Source organism: Ranitomeya imitator, chromosome 9 (assembly GCF_032444005.1).
Source record: "Ranitomeya imitator isolate aRanImi1 chromosome 9, aRanImi1.pri, whole genome shotgun sequence".
NCBI classification, from domain to species: domain Eukaryota; kingdom Metazoa; phylum Chordata; class Amphibia; order Anura; family Dendrobatidae; genus Ranitomeya; species Ranitomeya imitator.
Window position 1 is genome coordinate 118,109,390 of NC_091290.1, and position 19,062 is coordinate 118,128,451.

General features: G+C 45.0%; 1 protein-coding gene across 2 annotated transcripts in view; it reads left to right on the plus strand.

Moving 5' to 3' along the window:
• Positions 1-19,062, plus strand: part of CENPT (centromere protein T) — a 146,874-nt gene that overhangs the window by 67,062 nt on the left and 60,750 nt on the right. For both annotated transcript variants that reach the window (XM_069738602.1, XM_069738601.1), the window contains exon 5: positions 17,490-17,583. In XM_069738602.1, coding sequence (XP_069594703.1) covers positions 17,490-17,583 — 94 coding nt within the window. The remainder of the gene's footprint in view (positions 1-17,489; positions 17,584-19,062) is intronic.

The window sequence follows — 19,062 nt, forward strand, 5'->3', positions numbered from 1 at the left end:
TTTTTTTATACACTTTATAACATTGTCCCAGGGGGCATCACTATATTTCATCAGATCGCTGATCTGACACTTTGCATAGCACTGTGTCAGATCAGCGATCTGACACGCTGTGCAGGAGGCTTTCCGGCGCCTGATCTGAGCAGGTGTCGGCAAGCCACCTCAGTAAAGGACCCAGAAGGAGCCCCACGGCCATCTTGGATCCGGGGACTCCTTCCAGAACACCGCGATTGCATTGCGTTGTCCCGGTGGGAAAGTGCATGTGCCCCCGTCCCTGCGTGATGCCCCTCTATGTCGCTGTCACTACTGACAGCGGTATCAGAGGGGTTAAATGCCCACGATCGGTGCTAATAAAACAATTAAAAAAAATCAAATCTACACATATTTGGTATCGCCACGTTCAGAATCGCCCGATCTATCAATAAAAAAAAAAAGCATTATCCTGATTGCTAAACAGCGTAGCGAGAAAAAAATTAGAAACGCCAGAATTACATTTTTTTGGTCCCTGCAACATTGCATTCAAATGCAATAACGCTCGATCAAAAGAACTTAGCTGCACATACGTGGTATCATTAAAAACGTCAGCTCGGCACGCCAAAGTTTTGAATTTTTTTTTTTGCCACTCAGATAAAAAAAAAACTAATATTGTTTGGTGTCTATGGACTCGTAATGACCTGGAGAATCATATCAGGTCAGTTTTAGCATTTAGTGAACCTAGCAAAAAAGCCATACAAAAAACAGTGTAGGATTGCACTTTTTTTTGCATTTTCACCACACTTAGAATTTTTTTCCCGTTTTCTAGTACAAGACATGGTAAAACCAATGGTGTCGTTCAAAAGTACAACTCGTCCCACAAAAAATAAGCCCTCACATGACCATATTGACGGAAAAATAAAAAAGTTAAGCAAGGAAGGAGGGGAGCGAAGAAGGCAGAAACGAAAAAGGGCCGCGGCGTGAAGGGGTTAATGTATAAATATGAGGGGAGCGAAATGTGAGGTTGGAAAGGGGGGGGGGGGGGGCGAAAAACAAAAACTAAAAAGGGCCGCGGCGGAAAGGGGTTAAAGATGACACATTTCCTTTGTATTTTAGAGGAAAAATATTTTCATATTTTAAATTTTAACCCCTGGGCCTTTTTTTCATTTTTGCTTTTTTTTTCTTTTTTTTTACACTTTTTGCATGCTTCAACAGTCTTCATGGGAGACTAGAAGCTGCAGTTGTCCGATCAGCTCTGCTACATACAGGCAATGATCAGATTGCCTGTATGTAGCAGAAATGCTCACTTGCTATGAGCATCGACCACCGAGCGGCAGTCATAGCAATCTGGCTATGACAACCATAGAGGTATGCTCGAGACCTCTGGTTGTTATGCCAACCCATCGGTGACCAGTGATCATGTGACGGGGTTACCGATGGGCGGGATTTCCAGCTCGCTTCCTGGAAGCGCAAGTTAAGTGCTGCGGTCAGAGATTGACAGCGGCATTTAACGGGTTAACAGCCCCTGGTAGATTGCAATTTTACGGGGCGTGTCCTAGCTGGCCATGTGAGTGGAAGCAGGGAAGAGTGCTCCTGCTGCCATAAGGACAAAAATCCTGCTTTAACCCTGATTTTCGGGTAAACTCACCTAAATCCGGCTGGCTGAAGGTCCGGAGAGTGCAGCGGTGCGGAGCGGCAGGTCCGGAGTCGGCAGCGATGACCAGGAGGCGGCAGAAAGACGCTGGCACCAGCGATGCAGGAGCCAGCCAAGATGGCTCCGATGCTAGGGAGGATGCCGAGAAGGAGAACGCCGCATGTCAGCGGCGCATGGAGGTGGCCGCAAAGCTGCAGCAGTATGCCAGAGTGGAGGCTGCTGAGGAGGCAGAACCAGGATCTGGAGCTGGAGCTGACCAGGAGGAGGAGGAAGCAAGCACAGCCGAGCAGCATGAGGTACAGAGGGGGAAGGAGAGAGGCAGCATGGCGGGGGCTAGTGGGGGACCTGAAGCCATATCACAGGGAGAGGAGCCGACTCTTAGAGATGTTATCACACTGATCTCTTCATGTCAGCAATCCCTGAACTCCTTGGTCCAGCAGATGCAGGAAGTTAAAGGGGACACGGCACAGATTAATGCGGCTCTGCAGAAAATGGACAAACGTATAGGAGTGGTGGAGGAGAGGGTGAGCACGGCAGAAGTTAAGCTACAAAAAGCTTAAAAGAAGTTCGCCCAAGCAATAGCCGAGCTCGCTGCCAAAAATGAGGATCTGGAAAATAGATCCAGAAGAAATAATATACGTATAGTGGGGCTGCCTGAAAAGACTGAGGGGAGGAATCCCACTGAGTTTGTGGAGAACTGGCTGCTGGAGAAGATTGGGAGCACAGTGTTGACAAAAGTCTTTGCTGTTGAACGGGCTCATAGGGTCCCGCCGCAGCCCCCTGCCCCAGGAGCAAATCCCCGTACCATGCTTTCTAAAATACTCAATTACAGAGACAGAGACATTATCCTTAGAAAGGCTAGAGAGATGGAGGATCTGACGGCTGGAGGTCAGAAAATCGCCATTTATCCGGATTATTCCGCTGCGGTTCAGAAACAGCGGATGAAGTTTACTGGAGTCAAGCGGCGACTGAGGGAGCTGGGAGTGCAGTACTCAGTGATGTTTCCCGCCAAGCTGAGACTGGTGGCTTTTAATAAGACCCACTTTTTCTTGACACCGGAGGACGCTACCCAGTGGCTTGATACTCATGAGAAAAAACTTAAGGGAATGGGCGACTGACATTTCGGCGAGATCCAGTTGGGATTTGTTTTCTCTGTCGATGGAGGAGAGTTCTGCGCTCGTTAGCAATGGTTAAAGAGTTGAGCAACTGTTGGGGGTTTTGCTGGGCCATATTGAAGGAATGGCCGGAGGGGACAGTACCAACTACTAAGTACGGGGGAGGAGGGTTATGCTGGGTACTGTGAACTGGTTTGGTACTTTTTCTATATGTTAATATAAGTTGAAATGTTAAGATACAATAAAGTGAAATTTGGGGGTGAAATTGTGATTGCTATGGCAGCGGGACGCGAATGGAGAGGGTTAAGTAAGGGAGAGTGTTCGCAGTGGGCAGTGGAGCCCCACTCGTGATGAGAGGAAGAATGCGTTATATTGGGGGGGTTAGGGGGGCAAGTTGGGAGGGGGCAGGGGGGGTGGGAGGGTTGGGGCAGCTCATACTTGGGAAATTGGATACTTTAAGAAATGATGAGCCACATGATGGGAGATTGTATTAAAATATTGAGTTGGAATGTGAGAGGTCTGGCGGATAAAACACGGCGGGCGGCAAGTCTGCAGTATGTCCGCGAACAGAAGGTCTCAATGATTTGTTTGTTAGAGACACATTTAGTGCGGGAGAGGGTGAACATATTGAATAGGCGCTGGATACAGAGGGCGTATCATTCTACTTTCTCGACGTACTCTAGGGGTGTGTGTGTTGATTCCTGCGGGGGTGCAGTATGAGGAGGTAATGGTAAAAGAGGATGTCGATGGTCAGTATGTGGTGGTGAAATGTAAAATGAATGGAGTATTGATGTGTATAGTGGCAATGTATATTCCGCCCCCATACTCAAGCAAGAAGATAAGAGAGGTGCTGGAGAGGGTAGAGCGCTGGGGACCGTTACCATTACTAATTATCGGCGACCTTAATAATATATGTGATGACTTTTGGGATAAGAACAAAAACCCCCAGAATAGGACGGCGGGACATACCACTACGTTTGGGACTTATGTCGGGGAAGTGGGCATGGTTGATTTATGGAGAGTTAGGCATATCGGGGAAAGGGCGTATTCATGCTACTCACCAGCTCATGGTACGCTGTCTAGGATTGATCTGGCACTGGGTAACCGATTACTAGATACGATGGTAAGGGACGTGAGATATTTACCTAGGGCTCTCTCAGACCATAGTCCAGTTGAAGTGGAATTTCGATCAGTGGGGACACGGAACGGGAGCAGAAGGGAGTGGAAAATTCACCCTAATTGGCTACACAGTATAGACTTGGAGAAGATTAAGAAGGAATTGGTGGAATTTTTTGAGATAAATGAGGGTAGCGTAGATGTGCTTACTGTGTGGGAAGCCATGAAAGCGTACTTGAGAGGGCTGTTGTTTAGGGATATTAGCAGGTGTAAGCGGAAATCGAGAGAGGCAGAGAGGTTGGCGATAGATGGGCTGAGGGTCGCTGAAGATGAGATGGTAATAATGGGTACTTTGGAGGCTGGGAGGAGGTTAAAGGCAGCTCAAAGCCAGCTAGAGGCGGTCTTGCTGAGTAAGGCTGAAAGGAAGAGGGAATTCATGAATTTGGTCTATTACAAGGAGGGTGAATCAGTGGGTCATTTGCTGTCGCTGGTGGCATCTGCCCGGAGAAATACTTCCTTTGTTCACTCTTTGGTGACTGGGAGTGGTGTTGCTGTTTCTGAGACTTCAGAGATTTTGGAGACTTTTGCAGATTTTTATGCAGACTTATACTCCTCTCGGGTAGATGGGTCAATGGAGGACACGGTGGCGTTCCTTGAGGAGTTGGAGCTCCCGAGGCTGAGTGACACAGCTAGGGAGGATTTGGAGGCTCCCATTACGGAGGAGGAACTGGGACGGGCATTGCAGTCGATGGCTAATGGGAAGGCGCCTGGCGTAGACGGATTTCCTGCCGAAATTTATAAAAGCTTGGGGGAAGTGTTGATCCCTAAATTGAAGGCGGTCTTGGAAGAGGCTACGAATGGTGGAAGGCTACCGGCATCTATGCGGGAGGCCACAATAGTGGTGATTCCAAAGGAGGGGAAAGACCCGACACAGCCGGATTCATATCGGCCAATTTCTTTGCTTACTATCGACGTTAAACTCCTGGCTAAGGTGTTGGCGATGAGGTTGACAAGTGTTATTTCTGGCCTGATACACTCAGACCAGTCTGGCTTTATGCCTGATAGGTCAACTGCGATTAATCTACGAAGGCTGTATATGAACTTGCAACTCAAAGCCGATAACTGTGGCCAGAGAGTTATTGCATCTTTAGACGCTCACAAGGCGTTCGATAGTGTGGAGTGGGGGTATCTCTGGCAGGTGTTGCGAAGAATGGGGTTTGGACCGCAGTTCATATCATGGATTCAATTAATGTACTCGATGCCGATGGCCAGGGTTAGGGTAAACGGGGAGTTGTCACGGACCATACAATTGGCTAGAGGGACGAGACAGGGCTGTCCGGTTTCCCCCCTCTTGTTTGCTCTGGCTGTGGAACCACTGGCCGCTACGCTTCGACAGTCTGATGAGATGACGGGGTTTAAATATGGGGTGATTGAAGAAAGGGTGGCGTTGTATGCGGATGATATTTTGTTGTTTCTGGCTGACCCGGTTGCATCCTTGGAGGGAGCCATTGGGATTATTGAACGATTCGGATCAGTGTCGGGACTTAGGATAAATTGGAGTAAGTCTATCTTGTTTAAGGTGGACGATGTGGATGGGGAGCCATTGGAGGACGGGCGACTGGAGGTGACAAGTAAATTTAAGTACCTGGGAATATGGGTATCTATGCCGGTCACTGACTATATATATATGAGAATCTGACTCCAATCTTGGGTGCCCTCAAGGCAAAAGCGGATGCTTGGCTTAAGCTACATTTGTCTGTGGTAGGCAGGGTGAATCTTATCAAAATGATTCTGATGCCGAAAATACTGTATATTCTTCACAATGCGCCGGTTTGGATACCACGTGGGAAATTTAGACAGATCAACTCTCTGTTTAGGAATCTGATTTGGGGGAGGCAGCATCTGCGTATCAAACTGGAGACACTTCAGCGACCCAAGGATGATGGGGGTCTGGCATTGCCTAACCCTGAGTTGTACTTTCTTGCAGCCCAGAGTCAGCATTTAAGGGGCTGGGCGCATGAGGGGTCATCTGGGGCAGTACAGCGGTTGATGGAGGTGGTGACAAAAAGAAGGCCAGTGGTGCAATGTTTGGAGGATGGATCCTTGGAGAGTTTGGGGAAGCTATATCCGACTTTGCTGTTGATACGCAAGCTGTGGAGTAGATTGAGGCACATACCGTATATACTCGAGTATAAGCCGACCCGAGTATAAGCCGACCCCCCTAATTTTGCCACAAAAAACTGGGAAAACTTATTGACTCGATTATAAGCCTAGGGTAGAAAATGCAGCAGCTACCGGTGAATTTCAAAAATAAAAATAGATGCTCCATACCGTTCATTATTGCCCCATAGATGCTCCATATACAACTGTGCTATATAGAATGCTCTGCACCTTTGATTATGGCCCCATAAATGCTCCTTATAAAGCTGTGCCATATATGCTCTGCACCTTTGATTATGGCCCCATAAATGCTCCTTATAATGCTGTGCCATATATGCTCTGCACCTTTGATTATGGCCCCATAAATGCTCCTTATAATGCTGTGCCATATATGCTCTGCACCTTTATGGCCCCATAGGTGCTCCTTATAATGCTGTGCCCCATATATGCTCTGCACCTTTATGGCCCCATAGGTGCTCCTTATAATGCTGTGCCCCATATATGCTCTGCACCTTTATGGCCCCATAGGTGCTCCTTATAATGCTGTGCCCCATATATGCTCTGCACCTTTATGGCCCCATAGGTGCTCCTTATAATGCTGTGCCCCTTATATGCTCTGCACCTTTATGGCCCCATAGGTGCTCCTTATAATGCTGTGCCCCATATATGCTCTGCACCTTTATGGCCCCATAGGTGCTCCTTATAATGCTGTGCCCCATATATGCTCTGCACCTTTATGGCCCCATAGGTGCTCCTTATAATGCTGTGCCCCATATATGCTCTGCACCTTTATGGCCCCATAGGTGCTCCTTATAATGCTGTGCCCCATATATGCTCTGCACCTTTATGGCCCCATAGGTGCTCCTTATAATGCTGTGCCCCATATATGCTCTGCACCTTTATGGCCCCATAGGTGCTCCTTGTAATGCTGTGCCCCATATATGCTCTGCACCTTTATGGCCCCATAGGTGCTCCTTATAATGCTGTGCCCCATATATGCTCTGCACCTTTATGGCCCCATAGGTGCTCCTTATAATGCTGTGCCCCATATATGCTCTGCACCTTTATGGCCCCATAGGTGCTCCTTATAATGCTGTGCCCCATATATGCTCTGCACCTTTATGGCCCCATAGGTGCTCCTTATAATGCTGTGCCCCATATATGCTCTGCACCTTTATGGCCCCATAGGTGCTCCTTAGAATGCTGTGCCCCATATATGCTCTGCACCTTTATGGCCCCATAGGTGCTCCTTAGAATGCTGTGCCCCATATATGCTCTGCACCTTTATGGCCCCATAGATGCTCCTTATAATGCTGTGCCCCTTATATGCTCTGCACCTTTATGGCCCCATAGGTGCTCCTTAGAATGCTGCTGGTGCTGCCATAAAAAAAAAAAAATCACATACTCACCTCTCTTCTCAGGCGCTTTCAATAATTACCTGCTCCTCGTGCGGCTCCGTCTCCAGCACTGATGCTCAGCAGAGGGCGCGCACTGACTACGTTACAGCGCCCTCTAACCTGAGCGTCACTGCTAGAGGACGCTGCAGACGGAGCCGGAGCGAGGAGCAGGTAATTATAGCGCTGCGCTCCCCTTACCTGCTGCGGCGCGGTCCCTGCAGTCCCTGGCTTCTCCGCCGCTGCAGCTTCTTCCTGTAATTGAGCGGTCACATGGCACCGATCATTTACAGCAATGAATATGCGGCTCCTCCCCTATGGGGGTGGAGCTGCCTATTCATTTCTGTAATGAGCGGTGCCATGTGACCGCTCAGTGCAGGAAGAATCAGCAGCGCCGGAGAAGCCAGGGACTGCAGGGACCGCGCTGGGAGCAGGTAAGTATAACTACACAGCCCCCGCTCCCCCTCCCCTGCTGACACCCGGGTATATGACTCGAGTATAAGCCGAGAGGGGGACTTTCAGCCCAAAAAAATGGGCTGAAAATCTCGGCTTATACTCGAGTATATACGGTACGTGGGATCACGGACTTGACTAGATACTCGCCGCTATGGCATAATAACAATCTGAAAGAATTTGAGGCATTGGGGGTACTGATAGAGGGGTTGGGCAAAGGGATTCAGTATGTGTATCAAATAATTGAACAAGGTGAACTGAAATCATTTTCCCAATTGCAGGCGGAATTTGGTCTTGGGTCTGCAGGGGAGTATCAATATTTGCGGATGAGGCATGCCTTTGGAGCTCAGGGTAGGAACGGAGGTATTAGGATTCAAAGGGATATAGTACTGGAGTATGTGTGTAATGATGGGACGACTGGAGGAGTCATATCCACTCTGTACAGGGATCTGTTGCACACTTTTCTATTGGGGTTTCCAATAATGGCAAGAGCTAAATGGGAAAGGGATTTGGGCCCAATAGATAACGAGACTTGGGAGTCGGTGTTGGAATGGATCCCAAGACTGTCGCTGAGTGAACCGTATAGACTGTCACAGCTCTATGTGATACACAGAGTTTATAGGTCTCCGATGGTGCTATATAAGGCAGGATTGGGTAATGACTCTGAATGTCCGAGGTGTAAGTCTACGGATGCAGACATTTTCCATATGATGTGGACATGTCCGAGGTTGGCTGCCTTCTGGGTGGTTGTTTTGAGTCGTATGGAAGGTGCGTATGGATGCACGGTGCCAAGGGATCCAGTTGTCTGTTTGTTGGGATGCGTGGATGAGATTGGAGTGGATAAACACCTAAAGATAGCTATAGCCAGATTGTTGTATATGGCTAGGAAGGTGATAGCTAGAAACTGGATTAGGGAAGAGCCGCCGTCAAGAGGAGAGTTCCTCCAGTATGTGAAACAGGGCCTGACACTAGAAAAAGGGATTTATAAGAAGAAAGGGAAAACTGAAACGTTCAATAAAATGTGGTCTCCATGGATTGCTATGGGATAGTAATGTGAAGTGTGGCTTATACGAATGGTTGAGGGATTAGATACTCTATTGTTTTAATGATGGTAGTAATTAACAAGATGAGCTGCTTTGTGGGGTGGGGGTGGGGGGCTTTGGGATCGAAGGGGGCTGTTTGAAGGGGGAGGGGGGGGAAATACTCTATATTGAAAATGTAAATGTAACATGTTAATTGCCTTGTTATTCTTAATAAAAATTTATTTGAATTAAAAAAAAAAAAAAAAAAAAAAAGATTGCAATTTTACCTGCGGCTGTTTGAGGCACATGTCAGCTGTTCAAAACAACTGACATGTCTGGAAAGATGTGGACTCGGCTCCAGAGCCCATATCAAAGGGAGGGATTCTGATGTGGGCGTACGATTACTCCCAACGTTGGAAAGGGCTTAAAAATTGCACAAATGTAAATGGGCCAATGCAAAAGTTTGGCCACCCTTGGAGATTTGTCCTCAAATAATTTTGATTAAGGTTTCAGACCTTAATAGCCTGTTAGTTATGGCTTGTTCTGGCTTGTTCACTATCATCATTAGGAAAGGTCAGGTGATGCAAATTTCCCATCGTTCTAAAAACCCAGCCTCCTCTAACCTTGTGCCAAAAAACAGCAATAGGTTTTTCTAAGCAGCTACTTGGCACTCTGAAGAGAAAAATGGCGGAGGCCCACAAAGCAGGAGAAGGCTGTAAGAAGGTAGCAAAGCGTTTTCAAGTTGGCCTTTCCTCAGTTTTGAATGTAATTAAAAAATGACATGTAACGGAAACAGTGGAAGTCAAAATAAGATCTGGAAGACCAAGCACAATTTCAGTGAGAGCTGCTCATAGGATTGCTAGAGAAGCAAATCAGAACCTTGACTGCAAAAGACCTTCAGAAAGGTTTGTCATACTCTGGAGTTGTGGTACATTGTTATACTGTCCAGAGACACCTGCGCAAATATGGCCTTCATGGAAGAATCATCGGAAGAAAACCTCTCCTGCATCCTCACTATAAAATTCAGCATCAGAAGTATGCAAAGGAACATCTAAACCAGCCTTATGCATTTAGGAAACAAGTCCTTTGGACTGATGAGGTTAAAATAGAGCTGTCTGGCCACAATGATCAAAGGTATTTGTGGAGAAAAAGGACATCTTGCCAACTAGGGGCAGCACGGTGGCTCAGTGGTTAGTACTGCAGCCTTGCAGCGCTAGAGTCCTGGGTTCAAATTCCACCAAGGTCAACATCTACAAAGAGTTTGTATTTTCTCCCCGTGTTTTGCATGGGTTTCCTCCGGGTTCTCCGGTTTACTCCCACATTCCAAAGACATACTGATAGGGAATTTAGATTGTGAGCCCCATCGAGGACAGCAATGATAATGTGTGCAAACTGTAAAGCGCTGCGGAATATGTTAGCGCTATATAAATATAAAGATTATTATTATTACCATTTAAGCATGGGGGTGGATCAGTCATGCTTTGGGGTTGTGTTGCAGCCAATGGTAGGAGGAACGTTTCATAGCTAGAGGGAAGAAGAGATTCACTGAAATTTCAACAAATTCTTGATGCAAACGTAACCCCATCTGTTAAAAAAAAAAAAAAGCTGCAGGTTAAGAGGATGGCTTCTACAAACTGATAATGATCCTAAACACATGTCAAAATCCACAATAGACGACCTCAAAAGACACAGGCTGAAGGTTTTACAATGGCCCTCACAGTCCCCTGATCCGAATATCAATGCAAATATGTGGCTAGGCCTCAAAATAACAGTGCATGCAAGACGGCCCTGGAATCTCTCAGAACTGGAAGAATGTTTCAAGGAAGAGTTGAGGAAAATCCCACTAAGGGCTCCTTTCCACTTGCTAGAAAAAAAGGTCCGATTTTACGGACCGAAAAAACGGATGTAACCTATGCGATTGTCATGCGATTTTAAAATCACGTAAAATCACACTGACCGGTTACATTAGAGTAGATATATACACATAGAATAGGTATGTACATATATACAGTGGGGCAAAAAAGTATTTAGTCAGTCAGCAATAGTGCAAGTTCCGCCACTTAAAAAGATGAGAGGCGTCTGTAATTTACATCATAGGTAGACCTCAACTATGGGAGACAAACTGAGAAAAAAAAATCCAGAAAATCACATTGTCTGTTTTTTTTAACATTTTATTTGCATATTATGGTGGAAAATAAGTATTTGGTCAGAAACAAAATTTAATCTCAATACTTTGTAATATATCCTTTGTTGGCAATGACCGAGGTCAAACGTTTTCTGTAAGTCTTCACTAGGTTGCCACACACTGTTGTTGGTATGTTGGCCCATTCCTCCATGCAGATCTCCTCTAGAGCAGTGATGTTTTTGGCTTTTCGCTTGGCAACACGGACTTTCAACTCCCTCCAAAGGTTTTCTATAGGGTTGAGATCTGGAGACTGGCTAGGCCACTCCAGGACCTTGAAATGCTTCTTACGAAGCCACTCCTTCGTTGCCCTGGCGGTGTGCTTTGGATCATTGTCATGTTGAAAGACCCAGCCACGTTTCATCTTCAATGCCCTTGCTGATGGAAGGAGGTTTGCACTCAAAATCTCACGATACATGGCCCCATTCATTCTTTCATGTACCCGGATCAGTCGTCCTGGCCCCTTTGCAGAGAAACAGCTCCAAAGCATGATGTTTCCACCACCATGATTTACAGTAGGTATGGTGTTTGATGGATGCAACTCAGTATTCTTTTTCCTCCAAACACGACAAGTTGTGTTTCTACCAAACAGTTCCAGTTTGGTTTCATCAGACCATAGGACATTCTCCCAAAACTCCTCTGGATCATCCAAATGCTCTCTAGCAAACTTCAGACGGGCCTGGACATGTACTGGCTTAAGCAGTGGGACACGTCTGGCACTGCAGGATCTGAGTCCATGATGGCGTAGTGTGTTACTTATGGTAGGCCTTGTTACATTGGTCCCAGCTCTCCTGCAGTTCATTCACTAGGTCCCCCCGCGTGGTTCTGGGATTTTTGCTCACCGTTCTTGTGATCATTCTGACCCCACGGGGTGGGATTTTGCGTGTAGCCCCAGATCAAGGGAGATTATCAGTGGTCATGTATGTATTCCATTTTCTAATTACTGCTCCCACTGTTGATTTCTTCACTCCAAGCTGGTTGGCTATTGCAGATTCAGTCTTCCCAGCCTGGTGCAGGGCTACAATTTTGTTTCTGGTGTCCTTTGACAGCTCTTTGGTCTTCACCATAGTGGAGTTTGGAGTCAGACTGTTTGAGGGTGTGCACAGGTGTCTTTTTATACTGATAACAAGTTTAAACAAGTGCCATTACTACAGGTAATGAGTGGAGGAAAGAGGAGACTCTTAAAGAAGAAGTTACAGGTCTGTGAGAGCCAGAAATCTTGATTGTTTGTTTCTGACCAAATACTTATTTTCCACCATAATATGCAAATAAAATGTTAAAAAAACAGACAATGTGATTTTCTGGATGTTTTTTTCTCGGTTTGTCTCCCATAGTTGAGGTCTACCTATGATGTAAATTACAGACGCCTCTCATCTTTTTAAGTGGTGGAACTTGCACTATTGCTGACTGACTAAATACTTTTTTGCCCCACTGTATATGTCAGGGAGATATATATAATGCAGCGCTAGATAGCTTAAAAGCCAGTAATTCAATTGCCGGCTTTTGCTATCTCCTTCACAAACCCGACAGGATATGAGACATGGTTTACATACAGTAAACCATCTCATATCCCCTTTATTTTTTTGCATATTCCACACTACTAATGTTAGTAGTGTGTATGTGCAAAATTTTGGCGCTCTAGCGATTTATATTTAAGGGTTAAATCGCTGAAAAACTTGGCGCAGTGGGGTAATGAAGGGTTAATGTCTTCTTGCTATTGTAAGGTGACATTAAGCCAGATTAATAATGGAGAGGCGTCAATTATGACACCTATCCATTATTAATCCAATTGTATGAAATGTTTACACACACACGCACACACTCTCTCTCTATTACAAAGTATTTTAATGAAATAAAGACACATGTTTTTGTAATATTTTATTATCCTGGTAATCCACCTAAAGACCCTCGTTCTGTAAAAAAAGGCTAAATAAAAAAACAATATCCCATACCTTCCGATCAGTCTCGTCCCACGCTGTAAATCCATCTGAAGGGGTTAACTAATTTTACAAGCAGAAGCTCTGCTAATGCAGCTGTGCCCCTGCTTGTAAAACCCCATGGAATGTAGGTCAATGACCTGTAGTTACCTTCAGTCGCGGTGATGCGCCCTCTGCTGGATGTCCTCATATGAACTCGAGCCTGGGAACTTTTCAGAATATTTTCCCACGCTTTAGTTCATATGAGGACATCCAGCAGAGGGCGCATCACCGCAACTGAAGGTAACTACATGTCATTGACCTACATTCCATTCATTCTTGGGGGTTTTACAGGCAGGAGCACAGCTGCATTAGCAGAGCTTCTGCCTGTAAAATTAGTTAACCCCTTCAGAAGTATTTACAGCGTGGGACGAGACTGATCGGAAGGTATGGGATATTTTTTTTTTATTTTACCTTTTTTACAGAACGAGGGTCTTCAGGTGGATTACCAGGATAATAAGATATTACAAAAACCTGTGTCTTTATTTCATTAAAATACTTTGTAGTGTGTGTGTGTGTGTTTAACCCTTTCATACAATTGGATTAATAATGGACAGGTGTCATAATTGACGCCTCTCCATTATTAATCTGGCTTAGTGTCACCTTACAATAGCAATGTGACATGAACCCTTCATTACCCCATATCCCACTGCTACACGGGAGTGGGAAGAGTGGCCAAGTGCCAGAATAGGCGCATCTTCCAGATGTGCCTTTTCTGGGGTGGCTGGGGGCAGATGTTTTTAGCCGAGGGGGGGGGGGGGGCAAAAACCGTGGACCCTCTCCAGGGCCCTCAGTCACTGGCTTCACCACTCTGGCAGAGAAAATTGTGCGGGAGCCCATGCCAATTTTTTCAGCAATTTAACCCTTAAATATAATGGCTAGAGCTCCCAAATTTTGCACATACACACAACTAACATTAGTTGTGTGGAATATGCAAAAAAAAAACGGGGATATGAGATGGTTTACTGTATGTAAACCATGTCTCATATCATGTCGGGTTTGTGAAGGAGATGGCAAAAGCCGGCAATTGAATTACCGGCTTTTAAGCTATCTATTGCTGATATATATATATGTATATATATATATATATATATATATATATATATATATATATATATATATATATATATATATATATATACACATATATATATATATATAATATATATATATATATATATATATATATATATTCTCCCTGACATATATATGTGAATATATACCTATTCTATGTGTATATATCTGCTCTAATCTAACCTGTCAGTGTGATTTTGAAATGACAACGGTGCGTAAAAATCGGACAGCACTCGCATGGTGCGAGTGCTGTGCGTTTTTTTTTCTCGCACCCATTGACTTGCATTGGTGAGTCTCGTCCGAGAATCGCAGCAATACGCAGCCTGCTGCGTTTTTTTTTTTTTTTGTTTGTTTGTTTTTTTTAATCGGATTGCACTCGTCCGTTTTCCTCGCAAGTGGAAAGGAGCCCTAACAAAAATTGAAAAACTCTTATCCGGATACAAAAACCATTTACATGCTGTAATACTTGCAAAACGGGGTGCTACTACGTACTAAACATGCAGGGTGCCCAAACATTTGCATTGGGCCATTTTTCCTTTTGTAATTTTTAAACTGTAAAACATGAAAACATATTTTTCTTTGCCTAAAATACAAAGGAAATGTGTGATTTGTAGCTTTAAAGGTAACCTTTCTCCCCCCCCCTTCCCCCCCCCCAGCACTAAGGCTGCATTATGTGAAGGTGGTTCTTATATATTTGTGCTCCCTAATGATGCTGAAATATTAAGTTTTAAAAATTTTGCGCCATACCTGTATTCTGTGGGGGGGCACGTATTTTCCCCTGGACTCAACCGCCTCCCAGCCGTCAATCATCCACTCAGTGCTTCGGGCGCCGGCTCCTCTGTTTGTATGCACGTGCCCAGTGCCTGCGCTGTGCTCTTTTACCTGTCATGCGCGCTGCCCTGCAGGTCACACGAGCTGAGGGTCTGACTGATGGCCGGGAGGCAGTTGAGTCCAGGGGAAAAGACGTGCCCCCCTGGACAGAGTACAGGTATGGCGTGAAATTTCTAAAATTATTTCAGCGTTATTATGGAGCACAAATATAAGAGCCACCTTCACAGAATGGAGCCTTAGTGCTGCAGAAGGTGACTCTTTTACTTAAAAACGCCGGGGGGGGGGGTGACAGGTTCTCGTTAAGCCTTTTAGAGATCAATTCTTCTTCAAATTGCTTAACTGTTCACAACAAGTCATTTTGACCAGGGGTTCCCAAATGTTTATATGCCACTATAATTTTCCTACTTTCTGTTGAAAATGCATAAGAAATCTGCTAAAACAGAGCAGGGGGCTCTGAGCATTACCAATCTTATGTGTACTGTGCACGGAGGGGGCAGACAGAAGAGGTTGTATAACATCCGGCAATCACCGCGGAGCAGGAAGTAATGTCAGAAGAGAGCCAACGGACTGTGCTTTTCTCGCCCTCCCTGGGTCTGGTGCTGAGTCTTCGCCCCGGTGTCTGTTATTGTCTGCACTGTTGCCAGCAAGTTGACTGCCCTGCAGCTAATAACTTAGTTCAGCAACTGCTCGTGTTGCTGCTTACTCACTGATAGGCTAACATCGACAGTAGCGCAGCCAAACGGACACATGTTGGTGGAAATTCAGCTTTGGACCCGGGGAGGGTGAGGTGTAGGGGGCATACAGAGCAGAATTTCAATATTTGCAGATGACACTAAACTCTGCAGGGTTATCAATACAGAAAACAATTTTATATTGCAGGATGATTTATGTAAACTAGAAGCTTGGGCTGATAAATGGCAAATGAGCTTTAATGGGGATAAATGTAAGGTCATGCACTTGGGTAGAAGTAATAAGATGTATAATTATGCGCTTAATTCTAAAACTCTGGGCAAAACCGTCAATGAAAAAGACCTGGGTGTATGGGTGGATGACAAACTCATGTTCAGTGGCCAGTGTCAGGCAGCTGCTACAAAGGCAAATAAAATAATGGGATGCATTAAAAGAGGCATAGATGCACATGAGGAGAATATAATTTTACCTCTATACAAGTCACTAGTTCGACCACACTTAGAATACTGTGCACAGTTCTGGTCTCCGGTGTATAAGAAAGACATAGCTGAACTGGAGCGGGAGCAGAGAAGAGCGACCAAGGTTATTAGAGGACTGGGGGGTCTGCAATACCAAGATAGATTATTACACTTGGGGCTATTTAGTTTGGAAAAACGAAGACTAAGGGGTGATCTTATGTTAATGTATAAATATATGAGGGGACAGTACAAAGACCTTTCTGATGATCTTTTTAATCATAGACCTGAGACAGGGACAAGGGGGCATCCTCTACGTCTGGAGGAAAGAAGGTTTAAGCATAATAACAGACGCGGATTCTTTACTGTAAGAGCAGTGAGACTATGGAACTCTCTGCCGTATGATGTTGTAATGAGTGATTCATTACTTAAATTTAAGAGGGGACTGGATACATTTCTGGAAAAGTATAATGTTACAGGGTATATATACTAGATTCCTTGATAGGGTGTTGATCCAGGGAACTAGTCTGATTGCCGTAAGTGGAGTCGGGGAGGAATTTTTTCCCCCAATGTGGAGCTTACGCTTTGCCACGTGGTTTTTTTTTTTTTGCCTTCCTCTGGATCAACATGTTAGGGCATGTTAGGTTAGGCTATGGGTTGAACTAAATGGACTTAAAGTCGTCCTTCAATTTTAAAAACTAAGTTACTATGTAAAGTTCCTGTGTGTTTTTTTTTTTTAAACTGAGCGTCTGAGGAGGGATTTTCTGCAACTGGAATACCGCTTTTAAGTTACAACTTACCCCCAGGATAGTTGGTAAGTTGTTGATCTTTGGGCTCCTACCATTCATGAGAAAGACAGGTCACATCTTTACGGTTCAAATTGAGCAGAAGTCGACCATGTTCCTCCTAATTGACGGCTTCCCGGTGCCTCGCCTCGCTATGAGGCCCCACATCCTCTATCACTGTAACTTCATAGCACCAGGGATGGCGGACGGCAGATAAGAAGTTTGCAGAGTTCTAGTCCACTGGCGACCATCAACCGATGTGGCCACATGGACCAGGGTCCTGCAAATCTATTTGTTCAACTCTACCAAAATATGTATACTAGTTAGGATGGTGTCCCACCAATACTCTATAGCTATGCCATGAAAGTCGGACACACATCTAACTCCATCTGATAGCATCAGGAATGGGGACGTGGCCATACATGTGCTTCTATCTTTGTTTTTTCCATGGAATGCAGAGGGATCGAGTTGTTCCCGAGACACATATCTATCGTACCTTGTCCTATCGATGTGCAGTACATGTCCGGAGTAGTACTGCCGCTTTAGGACTTGAGTTTTATGGGCACTGCTTTCACCCAGAATTACATTTTCATTTCTCCTTTTTGTCCTCAGAGAATGAAGTTTCCTTAGTTGTTTCACAAAGATCGAAAGCGGCTGCTGCTGATGATGGAAAACCAGAGAACAGCCCTACTGCACAATTAAGCGGGTATGTCCCTATTGATACATATTCTATTATTTCTGGATTAATTAATATATTACTTGCTTACCGGCACACCACAAAGGATTGCCCAGTGCTTCAGGATTGGCCCGGTGCCATGGGAGTGGAGAGCAGTGAATATTCATTCTCTTAAGTAACGGGCACATTTCAGAGCCCAGCATCTGCAGGAAGCCAGCGGCTAACAGTGTGTCCACTATTAAAGTGAAATTAATGTTTACTGCTCTCCACTTCCATGGGCGTGGAGAGAAGTGAATGATTTCTGTTTAGCAGTGAGCACGGGTGTTTGCCGCATCAGCCGGCACCTGCCTCCTGTGACCTGGCTGCTCCACCTCTGCCGCTCCCCCTTCGTTTTATAGTCTGAAAAATACGGTAAGTGGGACCCTCACTTGAGTATAAGCTGAGGGGGGCCTTTTCAGCATAAAAATATGTGCTGGTAAACTTGGCTTATACGTGAGTGTATGCGGCAGGTTCTTTTTTTTAAGTGGTGAAAAAAAAAAATCCAAAGTTTGTAATCGCTTCATTTTTTGAGACCCTTAGCGTCTCCATTTTTCATGATCCCTGGGGCTGGGGTAAGGCTTATTTTTTCCCAAGCTTTTTTTTTTTTTTTTGTTGACGCCACTTTAGGGTAGATAAGATGTTTTGATCGCCTGTTATTGCATTTTATTGCGATGTTACAGTGACCAAAAAACTCTTTTAATTTTGGCATTTTCAATTTTTTTTCTCTCATTATGACGTTTACCAATTTGGATTAATTTAGTTTATATTTTGATCAGACATTACTGAATGCGGTGATGCCAAACGTTTAATTTTTTTTTTTATTTTAAGTGGAGCAAAAGGAGGGTATTTGAACTTTTTATGCTTTTTTTTTTTTTCAATTTTGTAAATATTTTTTTTAAACATTAATTTTTTTTTTTCCCCGTCGGGCCGGCGTTTATAGGAGATCCACAATAACAAGCGTCGGGAGCCTGCACACCTCGGGCTGTCGGGACAACCCATCGTCGCCCCACGAAGGGTGTGTCTTGTGACATGTTTCCGCAGGGCACAAGTTAAATACCGCAGTCACTGATTGACAGCCGCATTTAACATGTTAACAGCCGCAGGGTGGATCGCGATTCAACGCACACGCTTTTAGAGCCCATATCAAATACAGGGATACAGCCTATCAGTTGCCTATACTTATTGAATGGGTTAAAGGCAGTTTGTCACTAGGTTTTTGCTATGTAATATGAAAATGGCTTCAAGTAGGTGCAGAGACTGATTCCAGCGAGGTGTCACTTACTGGGCTACTTGCTGCAGTTTTGACTAAATCCCTGTTTTATCTGCTGCAGATCTAGCAGTTCTCTCAATGCTGAGCCCTATATAACCCTGCTCACACCACTGATTGCAAGCTTTCTGCTCAATACAAAGTATGCACAGAAACCTGCCAATCAGTGCCAGGGGCGGGTTTGGACTAGGAGGCACGAGACG